This window comes from Argiope bruennichi, chromosome 9 (genome assembly GCF_947563725.1).
Source record: "Argiope bruennichi chromosome 9, qqArgBrue1.1, whole genome shotgun sequence".
Lineage (NCBI taxonomy): Eukaryota > Metazoa > Arthropoda > Arachnida > Araneae > Araneidae > Argiope > Argiope bruennichi.
The window spans coordinates 15,022,459-15,046,608 of record NC_079159.1 but is presented as its reverse complement, the minus strand read 5'-3'; the positions used below and the strand labels follow the sequence as shown (position 1 = coordinate 15,046,608).

The following is a 24,150-nucleotide window of genomic DNA, read 5'->3' as shown; positions in this document are numbered from 1 at the left end:
TCAACCTTGGAAGAAAATTACGCTGTTAAATGTTTGATGAAACAATGTAAACAGTTCGAATTTCAATACAACAATGTAATCTATCGTTGAAAGACAAAAAAAGTTTTTAAGTAATTACCAACATTTAAATAAATTGCTTATTATTAAATTGTGAAGCATTATAAAAATTATTTTTGTGTGATAATATTTTGAGACATTATTGTGGAGAACCCTCCCCAAAATCAATTTCATTTTTAGTTAATTAAAATTTTAGGAAAATCAATCTGAGATGCACATACCCCTCCCTTCCACAAAATGCACAAGATGTATGAGTACTAAATTCGGTAACTGTTGGTCAAATGGTGTGGCTGTAAAGTGCCAAACAATATACACACACATTCATTTATTTTTATTATTAGTAGAATTATTAATCTCATATAAAGTTAGTGAATATTATATATATATATTTAGTTATAAATAATTTCTCTTTCATAAGGATTCTTACCAAATGTTAAAAGTTTTATTAAATCTTGCAGAATTCACGGTTTAGGACTGTGACATATTGAAGGGCAAAGAAATTTACTGATATACTTTGATGAGAAATATATATTTTTACTTTAGAAACAGAGATATTTTCGTGAATGCATTTGTGTTGCGATATCGAAATGATTTAAAATCAATTCAGTAATTCTATTCTCATTTATGTATGTCATGTTCCATTTTCAGAATGAAGAATAAAATGTGGTACTTCGAATTTGCAACATCGGAAACATTTTTCGCTACTTGCAAAAACCTTCATGAAGATGTCGACATAATGGTTTGTATGCTCTTTTTTTAAAATATAAATTTTGTGATGTCTAATTTGTCTAAACAGAACCATAAAATTTAGAATTAAAAAATTTGCTACCGGAATCGGTCTATGCTTTTTCATTAGAACTATTCGGAGTGAAAAAAAACTTTTATAATAATTCCTAATTATCTAAATTATTTATATAAAATAAAATTCAAGGATATGAATTATTTTTCTGTTTCACTTCTTCATGTTTTTCTTTCAAATCATTTTAATAATGTGTTAAAAAAATCTCCAAAATAGTAAAAATTACTTTATTTTGAATTCTTTTGTATATCTTAAAAACAAATGAACTGAAATGGCTGTAATTTTATACAGTTCTATTTAATTTTCATAATTAATTGGTATCAAAATTTTATTGATCTTTATTCACAAATTTTAAAGGTTTAGTTTCATAATTACTATTTTGAGAAACTTAAAAAGGTCGAATCATACTTACATAACGGATATGACATCCAAGTGGTATATGTATACAACGGTGCATGTATGCAACAATTCTTTTATGAAATCAGGTTTGGATCTAGATACTTCCAAGATTGAAGCCAAGACCTTACCACCAGTTCACCGAGGCACTTATTTTAAAGATATAAATATATCAGTTAATTAGAAATATAAAATATTACTTTAAATCTGGAAAAATGGCTTATTTAAAATTTTGTTAAATAGCAATTCAATTTGAAACAAAAACTATTGTTACTGACTAATCTTATCTGATGAGATATTTAAATAAAAGTGCCGTTTATTATTAAAAGGTCCACATTTCGATTGTTCGCCATTCATTGGCAATTTCTTTAAATTTACAATATTAATTTACCATATATAATATTGGTGTGAGCAAATTTTATCCGAAGAGAGTCGATTAATATTGTTAACCATGAATTTCCGTTAAAAAAAATTGAATTATAGTATGTTTTACCGCCTCTGGTTTCCGCCTTTTTTGAATCACTATTTAGGCGCAACATTTGAAAGTAAGCTTAATTTTTTAATCAGTCATTATTATACCATATGCATTTGTAACATGATGTAAATATTTTCCGAAATGGGGAAATTAAATAAATAAATAAAATAAGCATACTAGCCCGCGAAAATCACGAGATGTAGTAGAAAATAGACTGACTTTTGAATCATGGGATAAACAGCAAGAAGTTCAATATTGTTACGAAAAAAATTTGTCCGGTGTGTGTACGGTAAAAATTTCAACAGACTTTGCAGAGGATAATATCGCCTTAATCTTCTCGTAAATACGAGACGCAACAGAATGCAAACAGAGCGTACACAAATCAACTCTTACAGAAATCAACAACACATACAGAGCCTGCAGAGAAAACTCGAAGAAGATCCACAAACCAAAAATAGACAGAAATCAACTCTTTTCATCTGTGCATCAATGTTTTTACAATTTCCGTGGTAGAGCATTGAATTTTCTTAAACGGAACTCTAACCTTAATGGAGATATCACCAAGATTCGACAATATTTGGGAATCTTTATTTTTGTCGCTGAATATTCGTATAAATCGGGGTTTTTTCACAAAGTGTATTCAAAATAGTACTTACAGGAATCAACAGAACACAAATTGTAATGTAATAATTGTTATTAAACAATCGCCATAGCATTAAGCCTATAAAAAGGCCTCGAAAGATATCGACACACCGAATTGAGAATTCATTCGATTCTCTCTCTCTCTCTCTCTCTCTCTCTCTCTCTCTCTCTCTCTCTCTCTCTTCTCTCTCTCTCTCTCCAGTCAACTCCTCTCTTCTGTGCACATCTGTTTCTATGTCTTCCATGATAGAGCATCGAATGTTCTAGAACAAACGCTAAACTCAAGTCTTAATGAAGATATCACCAAGATTCGCCTTTATTAAGGAACTTTCATTTTTGTCACCGAATAATCACCAAGCCCGGTAGTCGTTGACCTAGCAAATATTGAACAGCCATTAAAATATCTATAAGATTCTATCCCTTATCATGAAAACTAACTACACAAGAATGTAAGATTAAAATTCGTAATAATGTCTTTAGTTCATGTACAATAAGATATATCTTTCTTATACAGAATGAACCACCTACTTTTTGCTCTAAATGAAATGAGAACATTGTTCCTCCAGAGTGGAAAACAATTAAATCACGGCTTTTTGCTTTCTTTTACAGTGCGACGGTGTGTCCCTTGATTTGGCGAACGGTCCGTCACTGCAAGGCATCGCCGTCCTCAATATCCCGAGCATTTACGGCGGGTCCAACCTCTGGGGAGACAGCGCCCAGAAAAAGCGAACCAAGTCGAAACGGAAGAAAGACAGAGAGAACTCATCCAGCAGCTTCAACTCTGTCGATCTCAGCTCGGCCATTCAAGGTAAGAAGTGAAGTGAAATGTTTTTGAATAAAGATAAAAGAAAAAATACTTTCCCCTTTCTCTCTCTCTCTCTCCACTGATTTTTTTCTGGGCCGTTGACTGCACTTTGAAGAATCAGCTTGCTTCGAAAAGGTTTTACGAGAGGGAGTTTTATTTTGCTTTTGTCGGCAGAAGGATCGACGGTAGGGGATTTGAAAGAGAAAAGCATTTGATTTATCTGCTGTTGGGGAAAAACTCTAATCTATGCGAAAGAATAGTGGGTTTAGATTGTCTAGGGAAAGTCAGTAATTTCTTTTTATTTTCTCTTGACGAAGAATAGAGAAAATATTGTGATCGTCAAAGCATTAGAATACAAGATTTTGACGAATCTCCACTTTTCAGACCTCTTCGAGTTCGAAAAACACATTTTTTAGCATTATGTCTGTCTTTCTACCCCCGCCCTTAGATCAATTAAATTTAAAATTTAAATTAAAGAATAGATCTGTCTTTCTAAATATTGGTTTACAATTTAGAGAAAATCTTGTTTAAGTAGAGTCATTTTGAGATGCGAAGAGCACATAAATAGTCATCGTTGGATATTAATTAAATCCTCTCAAATCTCATTTTATATATCTTTTACATCAGAATATTGAATCAATTGTGTTGATAATATAATTTATAAATTAAAAATAATAAGGAAAACTAAATAATTTTGCACCCAGCCTCAACTACAATTTCGATTCTACAAATTTGTTTCTTACGAATGTTCATGATCTTTTAGATACATTATCAAAGGTCTTCTAATCCCTTCCTTCGTCTAATTTTGAGAGATATTACAAAATAAAACCTAGACAAATCTCTGATTCTCAATAAAGATATCGATTGTGCCAATTTTCATTGCAACTTAATGTAGTTTACTATTTTGAAGTACAACTAACTTATTAGAATGTCCTGTCATTATTGCATGAGAACAGTTTAAAACAATATTCTTGTTTACATTTGCTTATATTATTGCAATTATAATTTTGTTACACTTTGTTGTTTTGAAATGCATTCATCAAAGTAGATTGTCAGAATTAAATTAATATACTTTAATACTAGTCCCTCCTGGGAGAGGTCACCTCAAAATTGGGGGATGAAAAGCTATCGACATGGTGATTGGTTTTGGCCCCCGAATGGGTACAGAAATTGTATGCGGGTGGATTCCCCCTACCGATGACTGGACGTATCTCCTATAGGAGAGGTTGTACCGTGGCTGCTAATGGTCCTTAGGGTTCATCAGTAGTTCTACCGAATGCTATCATGGCGTTCCGGTCATTCAGATTAATCCGAATGCCTTAAGGTAGGGCGGCGTTGCCTTCTGTGGTTATTAATACTAGCCACTTTACGCGATTGTATTAATAGTTTAATATAATTCAAGCCTTTCGATTTTGAGGATGTGCGTCATATCAAAACAAAAGAGATCATTTAAAATCACAAAAGCATAATAAAGGAGGATCATTTTGTTGGTTAACTGGGTTTTCAAAATTGCGAAATTACTTGGTTATGAAAATTGGTAAGATCATTCTGCTTGTTGAGATTGAAGGTTATGTATAGCATTTATTTCACTGTTTTGAAAATAGAGGTATTGAATAATCGATGGTGTATCTGGAGGTCATAAACATTTATACGTCTTAAAAATCAGCAAAACTGGTGCAATAGTTTTGGATAGGTAGATCGGGTCTTGGGTCTTTGATTTTATCAGTTATTTGAAACGCATAAATGGTAAGCAAACAGCTGATAGCAGAAAATTTCTAGTTCGATTTAATATTATATATTTTATCATATTTTTAGAAAAAAATACATTCAATTGAGTATACATTCAAAAATACATTCATTTTTCTACGGAGTAACAGTTTTGTTGGGGAAAGCCTATAGCTACAGTGGCTCAAAAAATTGAGAGTACACCTTACGTTTACTTGATAAATGCAACTTTCAATATAAATAACACATTAACGGGAAGTGTAAACTTGTTTTTATTTTTACACATAACAAATGGTTTAATTTGGAGTAAAAATAAAGAAAAATCAACAAAAAATTTCTAAATTTAAAATTTTCAGAAGCATTTTAAATAAACATACGCAGAATTTTGCCTCAAAAAATTGAGAATACACCAATGAAATTTTTGCAATATCACGCATAGAAACAAAGTGTCACTATTAAATTGCATGTCTTTTGGCTCTTATAATGGTCTCTAAACGTCATGGTACCGATTCGACCCATTTGTGGTGGTATCTGAAGATATTTTACCCCATTCTTCTTGCACCACTTGTTTTAAATGGGTTTTATTTCTAATTTTGTATTTTTGAACCACTTTTTCGAGTATCTCCCACTAATATTCAATGACATTGATGTCAGGGTACTGTGCTGGTGTGTATAACTGTTGCTTACAATGAAAAAGACATCATATTTTGACGTTACGTGCATTCTGTTTGGGGTTGTTGTCCTGCTAAAAAATGGAATTTCCATCTAAACCCAAATTTTTAACACTTTCCTTTAGATTGCTGCTACCATATGGTTCATCCAACTTGTTGCAGAAACTTTTCAAATCATAGGCAGAAGTGTAAGTGCTGAAACTGTGCTAAATGCCATTAAACAAGCTGGATATAAAAGTCGCATTGTTAGAGAGAAACCTTTCACCAGCTTGCAAATTCAGAAAAAGCATTTGTTGTTTGCAAAAACTCATCAATTGAAGACCAATAACCTTTGGAAGAAATCTGTAGTAATGAAAGAAACCTCAACATTTTTGGCAGTGACAACCATCTTACTGTATGGAGAAAGCCTAATACTGCTTTGTATCCAAAAAATTTACTCCTACAGTTAAACATAAAAGGTGACTCCGTGATGATTTGAGGTTACATGGCTTCATTCGGGGTAGGAAATTTAATTTTTATAGAGGGCATTATAAATGATACGGTTTACTTGGATATACTTCGGAGAAATCTAAAGGAAAGGGCTAAAAATTTGGGTTTAGATGGAAATTTCATTTTGCAGTGAGACAACGACCCCAAACAGAATACACGTAACTTCAAAATATGGTGTCTTTTTCATTGTAAATAGCAGTTACACACACCACCACAGTACCCCGACATCAATGCCATTGAATATTCGTGGGCCACACCCAAAAAAGGGGTTCAAAAACACAAAATTAGAAACAAAACCCATTTAAAACAAGTGGTGCAAGAAGAATGAGGTAAAATATCTTCAAATACCACCAAAAATTGGTTGAATCGGTACCATGACGTTTAGAGGCCATTATAAGAGCCAAAAGACATGCAATTTAATAGTGACACTTTATTTCTATGCGTGATATTGCAAAAATTTCATTGGTGTATTCTCAATTTTTTGAGGCAAAATTCTGCGTATGTTTATTTAAAATGCTTCTAAAAATTTTCAATTTAGAAATTTTTCGTTGATTTTTTTTTTATTTTTACTCTAAATTAAACCATTTGTTATGTGTAAAATTAAAATCATGTTTGCACTTCCCGGTAATGTGTTATTTATATTGAAAGTCGGATTTATGAAGTAAAAGTAAGGTGTACTCTCAATTTTTTGAGCCACTGTATATATGTGTTTATAACGTCTTTCTGTGTGCGTTTTCATTTCAGACATAGGCGATCGCATGATTGAAGTGATTGGGCTGGAAAACTGCATGCACGTCGGTCAAGTCAAAGCAGGATTGCGAGCTTCGGGACGCCGGCTGGCCCAGTGTTCCTCCGTTGTCGTCCGGTAATACACCAGCTATTCTTCGCTTCATTTATATATTATATCTTGATGTGCTTAATCTCAATTTTAGATATTTAAATAACTGTATTTTAATTGTTTTGCACTCATTCTTTATATTGTAATAGGGAATCAAATCATCGTATACAATGACGCGTCTGACTCACGCATCGAATTATGAATTTTTAATTTTTAATGTGTATTTAAGTAAAATTATTAAACACTTTAAAATGGAAAAATTAACTTCAAAACACTACAATATAACAAATGTTTCCGCATCTTCCAGATGGAATTATAGGAATTGAATAATAAATGTCACATGTAATGTGTGTCACCTAATTAGGAAGTTGATTAAATTCGTAGGTCAAATAGTTGAAAATATAGTTATCGGCGTAAACTAACATCTAACTCCATTCTATCGTATTTGGTGCTTTAACTAAACTTTATTTTCCCCATGGAAAAGGCAAAGTAAAAAAATAATGCATGATATTTTATCTGTAACTAACAATATTTGCATAACTAATAGTACGCTGTCCGCGATACGATGAATGTTTGCACAGTCATAACTAAAAAATACTTAAGGTTATCGAAACGAAGTAAAATATAACTATGCGGTTTTAAAGTCTTTTGTGATAATGGAATAACTTGTTAAATTGCAGACATTAAAAATTAAAATAAATAACTGAAAATGATGGCTGTAAAAATAAAGCAAACGAGAAGATTTTGTTGCAAACGATAATACCACCGTATTTAAAATAATTAAGAAAATCATTGAACTAGTCACGTAGCCTCAAAGAGTTGCCCCATTCCACAGTATTTTTTTTCTGATGAAAGGTCATGACCTCTAAATATGTCATCAATGGTTATCTTTTCGTTATTTCCAATTTTGAGAAATTAAAAAAAAAAAATACTGCTTTACTGTACATCGTCTATCGGAGAAATCCGCAAGTTCGCAAACACCAACTACTGAACCAATTTCGAAATTTTTATTTCATATGAAATTTTCATGACGTCTAGGCTACCCCTACCAGAGAAATCATATAATGTAATGCATTATCGAAATTCTGGAAAAATTTAATCAACAATTAAATTTTTATCAGTAGGAAAGAAAATTTAAAACTGTGAGATGATATGGAAGTAATTTCTATGCATTTCTATTTTCGTGAGTAATCAAAGAAAGGCACAAATTAATTTTAAAACATGCTTCATTTTTTGTTAATTAAAATTCTGATTAAAAGTTCAAAAAAAATTCTTTATCCACCTTTCAAAGTATGTTCATGTTAACCCTTAACTGGGGGCGTGAGATCTGTGCGACCGCTAGCGATGGACTTTTTATCGCCCCTATTCTATTTTTAGCTCAATTGAATGGATTGAGCCTGTAGCTTCCTGTTTTGTGACCTTCAATACACTTGCACTTTTTCAACCGATTTCAGCAGATGTTTTTAAAAATAATTCAGTTATTTTTTTGAGCGCGGTCTCTACGACCGCATCTCCCTGTTAGTATCCCAGTGATAAATAAGGCTTAACAGATGGCACTAAAATTTGGAGCCCGAAATATCATCCAGTTTACTGATCCCATTATGAAGCAGTGCTCCAGACACTTAAATGAAGCAGAAAGTGATTTTAGTGATAAGGATAATTGTACAAAAGAGTTTTTCGATGAAAGTTCGCATTGAACTTATTTTGATATGCATTTTCATACATAATCAATTTTTTAAGTCATAATGTATTTTCAAAAGTTTATAAAATATGTTAATATACCAATATATATATATATATATATATATATATATAGAATTTATAGGTTGATTTTTATACTAGTTCTTAACCTGTATGTTTAAAAAGCCCTAGAAAACCGTGCTATGAAAGTCGCATAAACCGATTAAAAAAGGGCCAATTTTACCCATTGTCATTTTTTTTTTTTCATATAATTGTTGAATTTTACATTATATTGTCTTCTATATACCTTCATATAATGTAAAAATAAATATGATTTAAAAAGTAAAAAGTAATATGCTTTTTCAAGAATATTATTTATTGTAACATGTAATTTCAGAAGAAAACGTATGTTCCAACACATTTACTTTTTTAAATGACAATGTATTTTGAAAAAATTCTAAAACATATCTATATATCAAGAAAAATATTTGCAAAATATATTGGCAGCTTTTCATACTAATACGCTCATTAGAAAATTTAATTTGAGTCTAAATGAAATGCGGTCTCTTAGACCGCACCTCCCCACTTAAGTCCTAAAATTTCCCCTCCCCAGTTAAGGGTTAAATTTGATCTAGTTTTCTATCCTATAGAGTACCAAGAGTCACACAGATTATTATTAGCGGATATCTACCCCTTTTCAACCCCTTTTACCTTTAATTATGTACAACAGGACTTAAATACTGCCGAATCATGAAAAATGACAGAAAGGTAAAAAGACTCTTGTCTATTTTGAAAGAAGAATTTGAAGAAGCAACTCTTAGTATTACTTTTTGTAAATAAATGTGGTAATTACTGAAAACGAAGAAGAGCCAGTTCGAAAATTTGCCAAACTAATAAAGAAACGAATATTATTAATTTTATATCAATACATAGGATTAAATGGGCAGGCCATTTAATAAGATTGGATGGCAATCAAGCCACTAAAATAATCTTTTTAGCTCAACCATTTGATACTAAAAAAAAAAGAGGAAGATCAAAATTTAGGTAAATTGATTGTCTGGAAAAAAACTGAAAAATATTAAGGTGACAACCGTAATCAAGAATAGGACGGCAGGAAATGAAATTCTGTGGAAAGCCAAGGTCCAGCTGTTACAACAGTAAAGAAGAAGAAGGACTTTAATAAACTCACAAATCTCCTACTTTAATTCTGATAATGATTCCTTCAATTGCTTTCATTTGTTTATTAGCGTTTCATTATAATGAAAATTGATCAGGATATCCCTTGCTGCCTTAAACTATCATTAAGTGATAGTTTATTGACGTAGATATAATGTTCAATTTTTAAACGACTAAGTTTCATTATGAGTAAAAAATAGCTACAAAATGTAAAATGGCATATCTTGGCACACTAGATTGAAATCCTTGTGGTAATTTCAATATTTATTATCTGCTTATGATTTTCTACTTCTTATAATAGATTTCTCAAATCCAAATGATTAAATTTAACACTTTTAATTCATTTCAGTCGCAATATACATAAAATGCTGTTTCAATATTTCAGGACTAAGAAGCGCTTTCCTATGCAGATAGATGGCGAACCTTGGATACAGCCTCCCTGCACAGTAAGTTATTCAGCTTGTACAATAATATAAATAATACCTTTCCTGAGATATTGTGTTTTCATTGATTCTACAATATTCAGTTGCAAAAGTCTGTCCATTTTCCTTGTACAAAGTCCTTTATACTTTATCTGATCTTCAAAACCACAAACAGTCCATAATTGAAGAGCTTACTAAATAAATTTATATAGTTAAAAGATCGTCAAACAAACTATATATATACAGAAGGAACACTATTGTTATGTAAATCATAGTATTTATAAATGTGCGATTAAGTTGGATTAAGATAGCCTGGTTGGTAGAGCGTCGGATTCGCGTCCCTTAGGTTGCGAGTTCGAACCCCACCGGCCGAAGATTTCCCGCGTGCTTGGTGGCTGACGCGCGTTAAATTTGTCGTGGTCACAAAGTCCTCCATGTCGAGAGTAATACCACTGGGGGTACTGGATCAGGGGGGATCGTTCTCTGATTCAGGTCTAAATTACGATCTGTGGTTAAGTGAATGAAATGCATGAATGAAGTCCACCCCGTAAAAAGGGTTGTGACGTGTGTGTAGCTAAGTCGTTCTCTTGGCCCTAGATGGCGCTACTATAGAAACAAGAGGCGCTCCCCCCTCAGGCTTAAATCGGCTGACTTTGAACAGCGGGCTTGTCCATGGCAAGTGCCATAAGAAACAACAACAAGAAGAAAGATACCTGATCGCTACAGTACACGTCAGTGAACCTTTAGTGAGTTGGAAAGCATGAAATTCTTTAAGTTACTTCAGAAGAAAATAATCAAACTTTCCCGCATTTCATCAGCTTAACTTTTTTTGCATTTGTGTACTTAGTTACAACCGTGTTCAAAAAAGTGAAACTAAAACTTTTCTAAGCCTCATTATTCACTTCATTATTTTCTATTTTCTACTTCAGTTATTTATATAACATAACAAAGCCCTTTCCATTTTCATTCATTACTCATGTGAATGCTCAAAATCGACCATTTTCAAGGTATGTAAGTAAGGAATAAGGATTTTTAACGTACATTTTGTACATAGGGTCAGTAAAGGAATTAAAGGTAATTAAAACAAGCTGTAATGGGGGAAAATGATTACAGAATTCATATAGCGCTCTGGGAAACATATGCCATCTTTAAGGCACTCTGGAGAAATACGATAAACACTTCCGCTTTTTGCAGCCTTGTTCAAAAAAGTGGAACCAAAACTTTTCTAAATGTAATTATTTATTCTCAGAATCTGTTATTTGTGTAGTAAGATTAAAAGTTATATATTTCTTCAATCTGAGGGATAGAACGAGTAAGATTCAATTTTCCTTTCTGGATTTTGCCTTGAGAAATAGAATAATATTCACAATTAACCATGGTAATTTTCATCATAGAGTAATTAGAAATATGCTTTCATAATAGTAAAAAATACCTGAATTTTTTATACAGTTGAAATATTTTTATATATTAAGATGTGATATTAAATCTAAAAGCGCGGTAATATACCGTTTAGCCAATGATATTCATTATTTTAAATTAATAGTTAGGCATTTTTAAAGTTTTTACTCGTGTGATCTGCATGCATGTTGTCTTTCAAGAATGAAAGTTGGTTATTGAAGAATATTTTCTATAGTTGTTTGACATCAACTACAGAAAAAAGTGACATTAAAGAATAAAAAAAAATTGATGTTGAAGAAGGAATCTAAAAACGACGGTTTTGATAATTTTCAATAAAAAATGGAGCTTGTGGAGATGGAGGAAGTAACTTATCTCGAATCATCCATGTTTGATTTTTCAACAAATATTTGTATTTTGATCGATTACGCTGAAGGTACCAGAATAAAAACCTGTTGTTCATATGTCGGAAGGATTGGAGGAGTTGAAGGCGATCAACTAAATATCATAGGATTCATGAACACTAATTTGACTAACTTAAAATTTGTTGTGGAGATTAATGATAATTTGCGATTTCCAGATAAAAGTTATTCTACATGATCCTCCTGCTTAAGTAATCTCACTTTCCGGTAATTTTACGTCAGAGGGAAATGAGTTTAATAGGAGATGGGACTTTTTACTTAAAATGGAAGTTTTATTTTCTACTTTTAAACAGGACCACTAGTTCTTATTCTTTTACAAACGCATTTTTTTAGACATTTCCTTCAAGTGTCTCATAAAACCCAGCCTTTTTTGTTATTAAAAAGAGTCATTTCCCAATAAAATTGACAATACAATGGTTATAAATCATTCCAAATTGTAGATTTAAATTAGTTAGGATAATTTATATATTATACTTTACAAAATATAATAAATCTTTATTGAAAAAGCGCAAAAATTGCAATATTTGGGGATACAATAAAAATTGCAATATTTTGGAATGGAGAGTAAAAGAAACATTTCGAGCCAACAAGCAGTAGTTTCCTATGATTTCCAATAATTTCTTTTCAAAATTTGTTACTGTGATCAGAGGCCAAACTTCCCAACTACCTTATAATCTTTGGGGTAACTGGGAACATATTAGAGTCCTTATTAATGCCTCTGTAAGAAATTGGTTATTTATAAATTTCGGAAAAAACATTGCCCATTCTGCACTGCAGAATACGATTATGCACTCACATAAATTATAGTATAGTTTCCTTTGTATATGATCATTTCAAATCGAATAAAATGACAAAATCTGCAAAATTTGTTCCTAATTGCCATAATTAATCCTAACGGTTAGTTTGCACTTTGAACTAACAACTAAATAACTATAGACAGTGGTGTTAATTATACATTCGATATGTTACTATTGAGATACTCCTTACTTTCTTCTACTTATGAAAGATCATATCTATATTATAAGTTATATTCATCAAATAGTTTTTGATAAATTGTTTTTGAGCGGAAAGGAATAAAGTGTATAATATTTACTTTTGGTAAAATTCTATTTATAATTTAATATTGACGAGGGTTCTTTTAAAAATTTCTTTACTTTAATTTTTACTTAAATGTGATTATTTTTCTCTCTCGCTGCAGATTCACATCAGCCAAAAGAATCAGATGCCGATGCTAATGGCCCCACAACCAACTCGAAAATCAAAGTTTCCATTCTTCTTCTTCAAGAAGAAGAAATAACGTGCCAACTCATCTGTCTCGTAAGTGATGTTTGCTCCTTTTCTTTTTCATAAATACTAAAAAAAAGAGATAATTATTCTGAAGTAATGACAATTGAACTTTCTACTTTAATGTGGAATCCATTGTGCACATTGTTCCTGCTGCTTGTGATATTGTGACACACCATCGTGACAGTCAATAATATGCAGTCAGATCTATAATAGCGTACATATATTGTACAAAATTGTATAATATTTTAAAAATATTGGTAATTATTGAAATATTGAAAAATATAATATCATAAAATATTGTGTTTTAGGGATAATTTTAAATACGTGCAGTGACATTTATAAATCACTATGGCATCTTGGAACTTGACTCTATTCATTTTCAACTCGTTTCTGTTCTGTTTGCCTGCAGGTTGAATTATTTTTTTTTCCTTATTTTTCCCCGTTGGGGCGATGGAATTTTGATTTTGAAATAAAAATAACAGAAATGTTACAAATAGCGAAGATATTCTATTTGTTAGATGGTACAATTGATCAAGTAATTATCCTAGACAAAAACCAAAAAAATATTTTTTATTAATGTGCATTTAGTGTGACATTTACAATAATAAGATCAAGAATTCAAATAATAATAGAACTAGAACTATTTAAATAATCAACTAGACAAATAATTACAAAATACTATATTTTCATATTACAAAAAAATATAAGATTTCCTGCTGATAGAATTAATTTTTTCTCCTGGTAATTAAAAATCCATTGAGAATGAACTCAATATGGAGTGTTAGAATTTGTATCTGATGGACAGCATTTAGAAGATTTGATATGATGGTCGAGAAATATTTCAGACAACACAGACATATTTCAGAGTATGCTTTGTGTAGTGCGGATTTCGAATACATTAAGACGAATGCAGTTATAATTTTGAAGATATTAGCAATTACGCTTATCAAGTGATATGAAGTCACAAGACTCGAGTATACTTTAAGCACACAGTTCTGCTTTTGCTTTTTTTTGGTCATTAAAAGTGTCTATTAGGTTTGAGTATACATCTTGAAAATAAACCCAGTGGAATGAAAACAGTAAAAAAAAATTATAGCTGTCTTGAAAAGAATTTGTGATTTGTATCTTGCATTAAATCAATACTTAACCACATTTTACTATATTAATTAACCTCAAATAAGCGACTGTTTTTTTTTTTTTTTTTTGCAAAGTAGAAACGTTTTTGTTCTTGCAAATCAATGCGTAAATTCCATTACTTAAATGTGAAAAATATCCTGAATAAATCATTTTCAAATTGCAAATAGAACTTAAATTTTTGTGAAATTAAAAAGTATTGTAAGATTAGAAAACATTTATTTTTTTTAACTTCAATACTTATATATAATAAAACTCAAACTATATATACATATTTGTGGTCGAAATTGTGGAAAACCTTTTGAGAGAAGTTCATTTTGGTGATATGATTTCTTGTAATAACAGAATTACCTTAAAGTTATGTATCATCTTTAAGACAATTTTATCAAGAATGACATGCATTTAATTATGTTCAATTGTCTTAATTTCTTTAAGTTATGGTGGAATAACTAAAATAAAGAAAGCACATAGTTGTCAAGTTGATAAAGCATAGCTTTTCTTCATTTCATTGTAATAAGCCATCGAGCAAGAATTTTTAAAAAGCCAATAAAATGACATCTTGTTATCAAGAGAATTCTGGAACTCGCTCCATTCTTTGGAGATGAGAAGAGGTTTTATTTCTTTTTGTAATTGTTATAAAGTTGGTCTTTTTTTCTTGTGATTTGTGAAATCGCAAAAAAAAAAAAAAAAAAAAAATTAAAGGAATTATTGCATTATAAGTTGGCTGGTGACCCCAAAAATAGTGTAAAAATTTACTATAGTATAAACAAGACATTAATTATATTGACGTAAAACAGAAAAATGATAGAAATATAACTAAAAGCTGTATTTCTAAATTTTTGAAGAAATCTACGAAGACAGAGTCACTAGAAAACCAAAATGGTAAAGACAGAAACAGATGCACGACGCCGACGGATGATAGATTAATTAAAAGTGTGTGTCTGCTTGACAGAAAAGTTCATTTGGGAGTATATAAAAAGAAATGGCACAATGTAATGTGATGTTCAGTGTGAGGATCATTCGACTCAGATTGCAAAATTCTGATCTAAATGCGAAATTCCACGAAAAATAAAGTCATTTTTAAATCCTGGAAAAAGTTGCAAAGATTATAATGAGCAACACCCTGTATTAAGTGGAGAGCAGAACAAATGGCGCAATGAGATTTTGAGTGATGATACCAAAGTTACTATTTAGTAACGATAGTATAAAATATATAAAGAGAATAATGGAATATTTCTATTCTAATTGCATAATACCTATTATTAAACAACCAATTAACGTTATGATTTGGGATTGTATTACAGCACAATACTCCTTTCTAAACTGCTGTCATCCACATGTGATCTTTTCCTAGATGTTGAAAAATTTCTAATTCATTAGGATTCAGTTATATATCATATATCCACTGAATGTAAAAACCGGCTTCAAAATAATTGTATTGGAATTACCTAGGAAGATCCTAGGCTTTAACCTAATCGAAAATTTATACAGAAACAAATTGGAAAAAAAAATTAAATGTAGCGATAATTTAATCATGGTATAACATTATAACAGCTAAGAAATTAAAAGCATTGGTGATCTTTTATGGGGTGATGTTGCTAACGGTTATCCAATTAAGTATTAACTACCATAAATGAGAATTTTTATATATGTCATTATTTCTATATTTCCTTTGAATTTTTATTACAGCTTTTCCAATATAAATATCCATTATAAAAATTATTCGTAATAATAATTTTATTAAATTCTTACCTATATTATCTTGAAAATGATATACAACTCTAACCCAATTCATTTAAGAAAATCGATGTTATAATCCATCAAATCTCAAAAATGCGTTGTTGTTGGTGTTTTCGAAAAAACTTTCCACAATTTTTACCACATGCATTATAAAAGAGCGCTGGTTAAGAAAAAAAAATTTAAAAAGCATAAAATATTCCACAACGTAAACTTTTTAAATCTCTCAGTTTCTTTTTTGCGATCAACTTCGCCAAAAATTTTATCGCTTATTATCGATTCAAAAAACTTTAATTATCTTCAGTCTTTTCTTTTTCTTTTCAAGTGGTCTCAATTAAGCAGCTTAATTAAAAAACGTCTTTTCTTGTATGGCACTTCTTATTTGCTCTTATCTCTTAGTTTTGCAAAAGAATTTTTGAACTTTTTTTGGTACGAAATACTTTTTGTTCCGCATTCATTGGTTACTTAACAAAAAATTAAATGTTAAATTTGAATTGATTCTGTGAATTTCCATATACATTGTTCTGATTGCAATTACTGCAACTGATTTCGTTTCACTGATTGCAAAAACTTTTAAACTATCGTTTTCATTTCCGCTTAAAAGGGACTCTTTTCTTTCTAAAGAAAAGGAAGATTTATTTCTTTGCGTTCGTTTTTATTATAATTAAATTATTGTAAATCATATTTTATTCTTTAAATATAATTCTTTCTTTCTTTTTATTAGATATTGTTTTATCTTGGAAGATTAAATATTAATATAAGGTACATTAATTTCGCTTTCAGCGAACTAACTCAACGACAGAAATAGAAAGATTTTTATAAAAAAAAATGTCTTCTCAAAGAATCTATTCATTTATTACCTTTTGTGAATGGTAAACGTGATTTTGAAAATCATTTAATTGCATTTTGGCTTTACGCTTAACTGTGACCACGTCTTCCTCCGTCTTTCTATATACTCAATGGGCAGTTTGTGTTCAAAAAGTAATGTATACCAGGGTGTAGTTTGTTTTTTTTCCGCCCTTAACAAATGTTAATAGCACCCAAGTCAGAGCATATTTTGTGGCCCTATGTTTACATTTGATATAATACATAACAATTTTGACGCCATGACAGCCAATAAAAGTTGCACTTGAAAGATTTATACTTTCTTTACCCTTACGTCGCTTCGGCTCTGATAGCGCGGACCGTGATGGATTGGGGTAAGGTCTTGGCTTCGGAACCGGAGGGCTTCAGGTTCGAGATCCGATTCCACCGAAGAACCGACATGTAAGCGGGTCTGGTGCACGTTAAATCAGTCGGGGGCCAGACGTCCTGCCGCTGGTGTGGTGTGGAAGTTTGGAGAGTGGGTTACCAGTTCAGGTGTCGTCCGCCTCATCCAACCGCGGTTCAAAATCAAGAGTTCCGTTCCAAAATAGCCCTAATGTTGCTTCAAAACGGGATCTTAATATATAACTAACTAATTAACTCGGCTCTGACAGTGAACAGCAAGTTTAAATCACCATGGTGCATTTAGTGGCGTAGCGACAGGGGAAAAGGGGAGGGAGATATTGTTGCCCTGAAAACCAATCTTGTGGGCCGCTATCAAGACAAAGTATTAAAGCGTTCATATCATTTTTTTTACATTTAAAATATCATAAAGGGGCGAAAAGTAATAAAATGGCCCGAAAGTAATCCATATTTACTGAATCACAGATAGGGATTGCAATACCGGTATTTTGAGCCATTTGTGCAATTTTGTAATACCGGTATTCACAAGTTTAAATACCGGTTTTTCGGTATTTACTAGAAATTTTTAAAATTGTCTCCACTATATGTTCAGGGATCTCCAACATAGCAAAATAGTATACGTTTTTGTTTTTATGTGTCCCTAACGGGTGAAATTAATTAGCTAATGAATGGCTTAATTAATTGCTTAAATTTAAATTGCCGAAACATGGATTTTCCCTGAAAGAAGATATTGTATCCATAACGACTGATGGAGCAACAGTTATGAAAAAAGTTGGAAAGTTGATTGGTGCAAATCAGCAATTGTGCTATGCTCATGGAATTTAATTAAGAGTAATAGATGTATTATATCAAAAAAATAAAGAACAGAAGAATCCAAATACTGTGAATATAGAAACTTCGGATTCCAATTTTGAAGAGAGTAAGAGTGAGAGTGATATTGACAATGAAGATAATGACAATGTAATTGTTGAAGAAGATATCGGTAACGAGCTTGAAATATTAACTCATCAAGAATTGCTTCCTATAATTTATAAAGTTCGAAAAATTGTTAAGATATTTAAACGTTCCCCTATAAAAAATGACATATCATTAAAATATATACTAATTGAAAATGAAACAGAATATATGTTAATATTAGATTCTAAAACACGTTGGAGCAGTTTACTCCTAATGATGGAACGATTTTTGAAACTGAGAAATACAATCCAAAAAGCAATAATCGACTTAAACCTGTAAATTAATTTTTCAGATAGTGAATTTGATTTAATATCCAGAACTGTATCAGCTCTACTTCCAATAAAATTGACTATTGAGGTATTATGTCGGAGAAATTATAATAACAGCTAATGCAACAATAAATTTCGTGTTGTAGTCACTGAAAGAACAGCACACGAAACTATCTGAAGAATTATATATTACATTGAAAAATCGCACAGAAGAAAGGCATATCAAAATAGAAAATGTCTTATGGTATTTACATAATTATAATGATTTTAAAAATGAAAATGAAAAAGAAGAAAAGAAAATAATCAATTCAAATCTGATTAAGTTTAGAGTAAATTTTCTTAAAAAATTTTTACCCACAAACCTATCCACTTTCAGAAGAATTCGGTTCAGTTATCGAAGATTATGATGACACTCATGTCGATAGTGAAAGGAATCGTCTCTTGAACAAAAGTTAGAATTAGCGATAAATAAAAAAATTCAACGAATCAAAATACAATACAGAAATCAGCTATATCCAAAACCATCCGACGAGAAATTGATTTATTTGAAGATGAGGCTTTTAGAGGTAAATACTTGGAAAAAGTATATCGCGCATTACTAACAGTACTACCAACTAGCGTAGATGCCGAAAGAGTGTTTTCGACAACTGGTAATTTTTGCACAAAATAACTTTTCTTGCTTAATGACAGTACAATGGATGCATTATGTTTTTTTAAGATCACATTTCAAAAATTTGTAATGGTACCACAGACTGAATAGTGATATTTACACTTTTTTGTGATTTAAATAAATAAGATGTTCCTTTACTTTTTTGTGATTTAAATAAATAAGATGTTCCTTTACTTTTTTGTGATTTAAATAAATAAGATGTTCCTTTACTTTTTTGTGATTTAAATAAATAAGATGTTCCTTTACTTTTTTGTGATTTAAATAATTAAGATGTTCCTTTACTTTTTTGTGATTTAAATAAATAAGATGTTCCTTTAATTTTTGTGATTTAAATAAATAAGATGTTCCTTTACTTTTTTGTGATTTAAATAAATAAGATGTTCCTTTACTTTTTTGTGATTTAAATAAATAAGATGTTCCTTTACTTTTTTGTGATTTAAATAATTAAGATGTTCCTTTACTTTTTTGTGATTTAAATAAATAAGATGTTCCTTTAATTTTTGTGATTTAAATAAATAAGACGTTCCTTTACATTTTTGTGATTCTTTATATACTGTCATAATTTATAGGTTACAAATTATTTTTTGTGATATTTACTCTCTCTAATAAAACTGGCAAACAAAACAAAGAAACACCTGTGTTTTCTTTCTTTTTCTAAAATTTCTAATACCGGTATTAAAACCGGTATCAAGATCTAAAAAATACCGGTATTGAAATTTTGGTCCGGTATTGCAATCCCTAATCACAGATAACGAAATTAAGCCTCTTGCGCCTGTTACTCTTGCTACACCACTGAATACATTTTATGAATATAATATGAGCATGAATTGACTGAATTTCTGAATTGGTAAAATTATAAAAAAATATTAATGAATTAATGATTTTTATCAAATTAATTGACTGAATTTGATATAAAACTAGCGATTTAACAATTTAAAATCGGCATAACGCATTTTATGTTTAAATCATTCTATATGCCCCTTAAAGGATCGGCCATTCTTATGATATTTGACAATTACGCCTGTCTCGAAGTCAGACAGCTCTGAATTTTGTGGCCTTTTGCATGCGATTAATGCCAATGCTATTTCCTACACGACATTTAAGTAAAGAAGACGTGACGCAGAGCAGGACAGCAGATATCCTCATTTGCATGAGTGTCCAAATACTTATTGGTAGATAGTGTATATAAAATGCAATCAAATAACTATTAATTAAGTCTTTAAAATTTTACAATTTATTTTCATTCGAATGTGACACAGCTGTAAATATTTCAGGACCATCTAGAAGGTAAAGAGTAAAAAACGGCTGAAATATCGATTACAAAATTTTGTCGTTATAAGCGTGAAATTTCTAAAAAAAATTTAAAAAGTTGAATTTAATAAATATTTTTTTTTTCTTTCAGATGGCCAAAGAATTGTCTTCAACAAAAGGATTCGCTGCTGCTGCATCAAATATGTTATCTTCACAAGTTTTACGTGAATCTCAGAAGCTGAACTCTCATTTCCTTTTTTCCCTCTTTTTATCATCATATTTCTATTCGAGGTTTCACAGTCGATGTATGAATAGTCGTGTACAGTGAACATAGTTACCTTCGTCGATATTTTTTTTTTTCTCTTTTTCTTGTCCGATGTACAAAATATAACGTAATTGGTTTTTCTGTCTTTCCGCTGAACTTTAAGATACCTGAGAATGGTGTAAATATCTATACATATGTGGTTAAATTCGGAGTATAGTATAAAGTATTTTCATTTTATCACATTTCCTATTAATATTATACACATACATAGATTTTATGATTATCACGAAGTTTCGGTTGTCACAGATGCTATGGAAAACTTGAGGGAAGAAAAATACTAGCTTGCTTTTTTTTTAAACATGCCATTAAAATTTACGATGAAAAATTCATATCAGATACATTAATGAAATTTACAGGTTGTTTAACATAATGAATATGGCTATGTCATAACAATGTAATCATACTGTGTGATATTGTAAAAAAAGGAACTATTGATATATTTTCTCTACATTTTCAGAACACCCTTGATTCTTCACTGTAATTAATAGACCGCACTTTTACGATACGATCACACATGTTATTACCTGATTTCAGCACAAATTTAGATATTATGAAACATATTTATTTATGATAACGATAAATTAAAGATTTTAAATTTTCATTCAACTCCAAAAATTTCACTGAAATTTGCATTTATAGAAATTCCTAATATTTTTTCATCTAAAACTAGTTTTTCTTTAGATTCTTGTCTTTTATTTCCCATACATTTTACAACTAAAATTTTGACATATGCACTTAATAGTTGAAAAAGATTATAAAATAAATATCTATTTAAATTATTTCTTTTATCTTCATGTTGTAAATCATTTTTTTTATTTCAAACTTATTATTTTAGCAATCCAGAAAAAAAAATCAGTTCCACAAAAAAAAAAACAAGAATAAACTTATTATATTTATTATCGTTTTCTTTTCTTTTATTGGATATTTCTAGTGGAATTTTTGGAGTGACCGTATCTGAGCTTCTCAATAATAAAATCTTTGAGACTATTTATCTAAGTAATTTCTTAAAAAGAACTTTCAATGATAAAATTTTAATGCTTCCTATACACTTTAACTACATTTGAATAATGTATTTGCTCATAGATGAGCAAACGACTTATATGATTATATTAACTGTGACTGTTGCATATTTATTGTGTGACGTCGATTTCTGTACGAAATCGCATGGGAACAAATTGAACAAAACGTAGGATGTAAGGTGAAAATTTTAGTCTTAGAATTCGAAAACTACCTAGGTTAGATTTCACATAATAAATTTAGAACAAGTTCACTTAGACTATTATATAAAAATATTTCATATTTATGAGGTAATTTTAAGTATTTTCATTTCTGCGATTTTATTCTGTAAATAAGTTTAAATTTTCACAATGCACTCAAGGCTTAGCACTTCTCACAATTTAGGAGAAATAAAATAAATGCTGAAGTGTTTATTATCAAAAAGGGTTAACGCTTTTACTTTCTTTTTCTTCATCTAGAAATGCACTTATTTTCTTTAAAGAAAAAAAATACATTCCCCGAGTAAGCCTTTAGAAATATGGATAAATATATTATTCCTTTAAATAATCCTGTAGATATAATCGAAAGCTTTTAAAACTTTGCAAAAAAAGTGTGTTGATCTTCCAAGTGTTCAATAATTTTAATTTGACATTAAATATATTTTTTGCAAGCACCAACTCAGAGTTTGGACTCTTGTAAATATGAATAAAATTATTTTATCAAAATCAAAAGAAGCAAACAATTCGATTCTTTATAATTTTCTCAAAATATGATATTTAGAATAAAATGTTCCATTTAAAAGTATTTATAAAGTACTTTCAAATGAAACAATCAATTAAGGTATTTACTTATAAATAACATAGTGTCACTTTAGATATTTTTTATGGTAAAATAATTCAGCTTAATTAAAGTATAAAAACATATTCGAAAAGAGCTTATTATTTTTGATGTTCAGTTCGTTTTTAAAATTTTCCAAAATACTGATAGATTATAATTATTCTCATTCTTAAAAGAGACAATAAAAAAATATAAATTTAATGAACGATTAAACTTATAATAAAATATAATGCTTTTATTGAAATGTATCATCTTGCTTTATCTCGGGAGATTTTAAATTAAATATATGATTTTTTTTAATAATTCTCCGAAATAGTGATAGTTATAATTACACTAATTATAATAACAGTAAAAGAACATTGTTTCAAGGTGAAAAAAAAGCTAAAAATTCATAAGCTTTCTAACAGTTTTAGCGTGTTATGTTTTCATAGCTTAAAACAATAATATAAACCTTTTTCTTTTTAAAAAAAATTCCGTATTACATCATTAAAATAATTAAATGAAGCTTCAAGTCATTTACTTTGAAAATGATTTAATTAACTAATCATTTTAAATCATGTACAACTGATACTTTTTCTTAAAAACATAAATTTAAACATCGAAGAACTAATTTTAGCGCATACTTCAGAAAAAAATTTATAGTATATAAAGTTTGATATTTTTATGTATGCATTATTTATTGATTGTTTTACATTTTACATTATTTACCAATCTTTAAAGAATAATGTACAACTCAGACGTTGCTCAACAATAGTTGTCTGTTAAATTATTTTTTAAAATCTTTTTTTAATTTCAAAATTGGGATTTTTTAATATTTTAAAATATAATTCTTAAGTCTACTAAACTGAATTTTCAGTATCAAAATGTTAATTTAATTTTCATTGATAATTAAAGCATACCTAAATCATTTTTTTTTATAATTTCAATAGTTTTTATCAATTTGTTTTTGTCTTAATAGAATTTATATTTATTAATTTATTTATTATTATTATTATGTCATTTATGTTTATTAATTTATTTTAAATAGAATTTATACTTATTAAGGTTCATACATATCCTATATCTGGTATAGAGAATTGGTCAGGCAAAACCCTTTTTGATAAGCCTTCAGTACCGCCAATAGAAAAGTTGTTCTTAGGCATTCATATTAAAATATATTTACAAAAAATACCGTCCTACTAGTAAACCGTCAATTAAAGGTCTAGAACCTATAAGCCAAATATACTAGATTTTCCGCATTTAGCGAAAAGTCGTGCTTTTTGGCATAAAAATGCAAGCCCAAATCTTAAAATATATCGCGTAGATCTTAGATTCTGATAGTTTCATTTTATTCAAGGGAAAGTTTACGATTCTGTTCAATTCTTTTTTTTTATCCAAAAAATAAATAATCAATTTTATTTAATTTTCTATTTAATATTAAAATTTAATTTTATTGATACTTTTTCTTTTAATAAAATTCTCTTCGATC

General features: G+C 29.8%; 1 protein-coding gene across 1 annotated transcript in view; it reads left to right on the top strand.

The window, feature by feature from the left end:
* LOC129984733 (diacylglycerol kinase 1-like) overlaps window positions 1–21,540 on the top strand; it is a 618,611-nt gene extending 597,071 nt beyond the window's left edge. The window contains exons 24-29 of the mRNA XM_056094680.1: window positions 706–796; window positions 2,979–3,177; window positions 6,804–6,924; window positions 10,139–10,199; window positions 13,191–13,309; window positions 20,676–21,540. Coding sequence (XP_055950655.1) covers window positions 706–796; window positions 2,979–3,177; window positions 6,804–6,924; window positions 10,139–10,199; window positions 13,191–13,289 — 571 coding nt within the window. The 3' untranslated portion in view covers window positions 13,290–13,309; window positions 20,676–21,540. The remainder of the gene's footprint in view (window positions 1–705; window positions 797–2,978; window positions 3,178–6,803; window positions 6,925–10,138; window positions 10,200–13,190; window positions 13,310–20,675) is intronic.
* The last annotated feature ends 2,610 nt before the right edge of the window (window positions 21,541–24,150 follow it).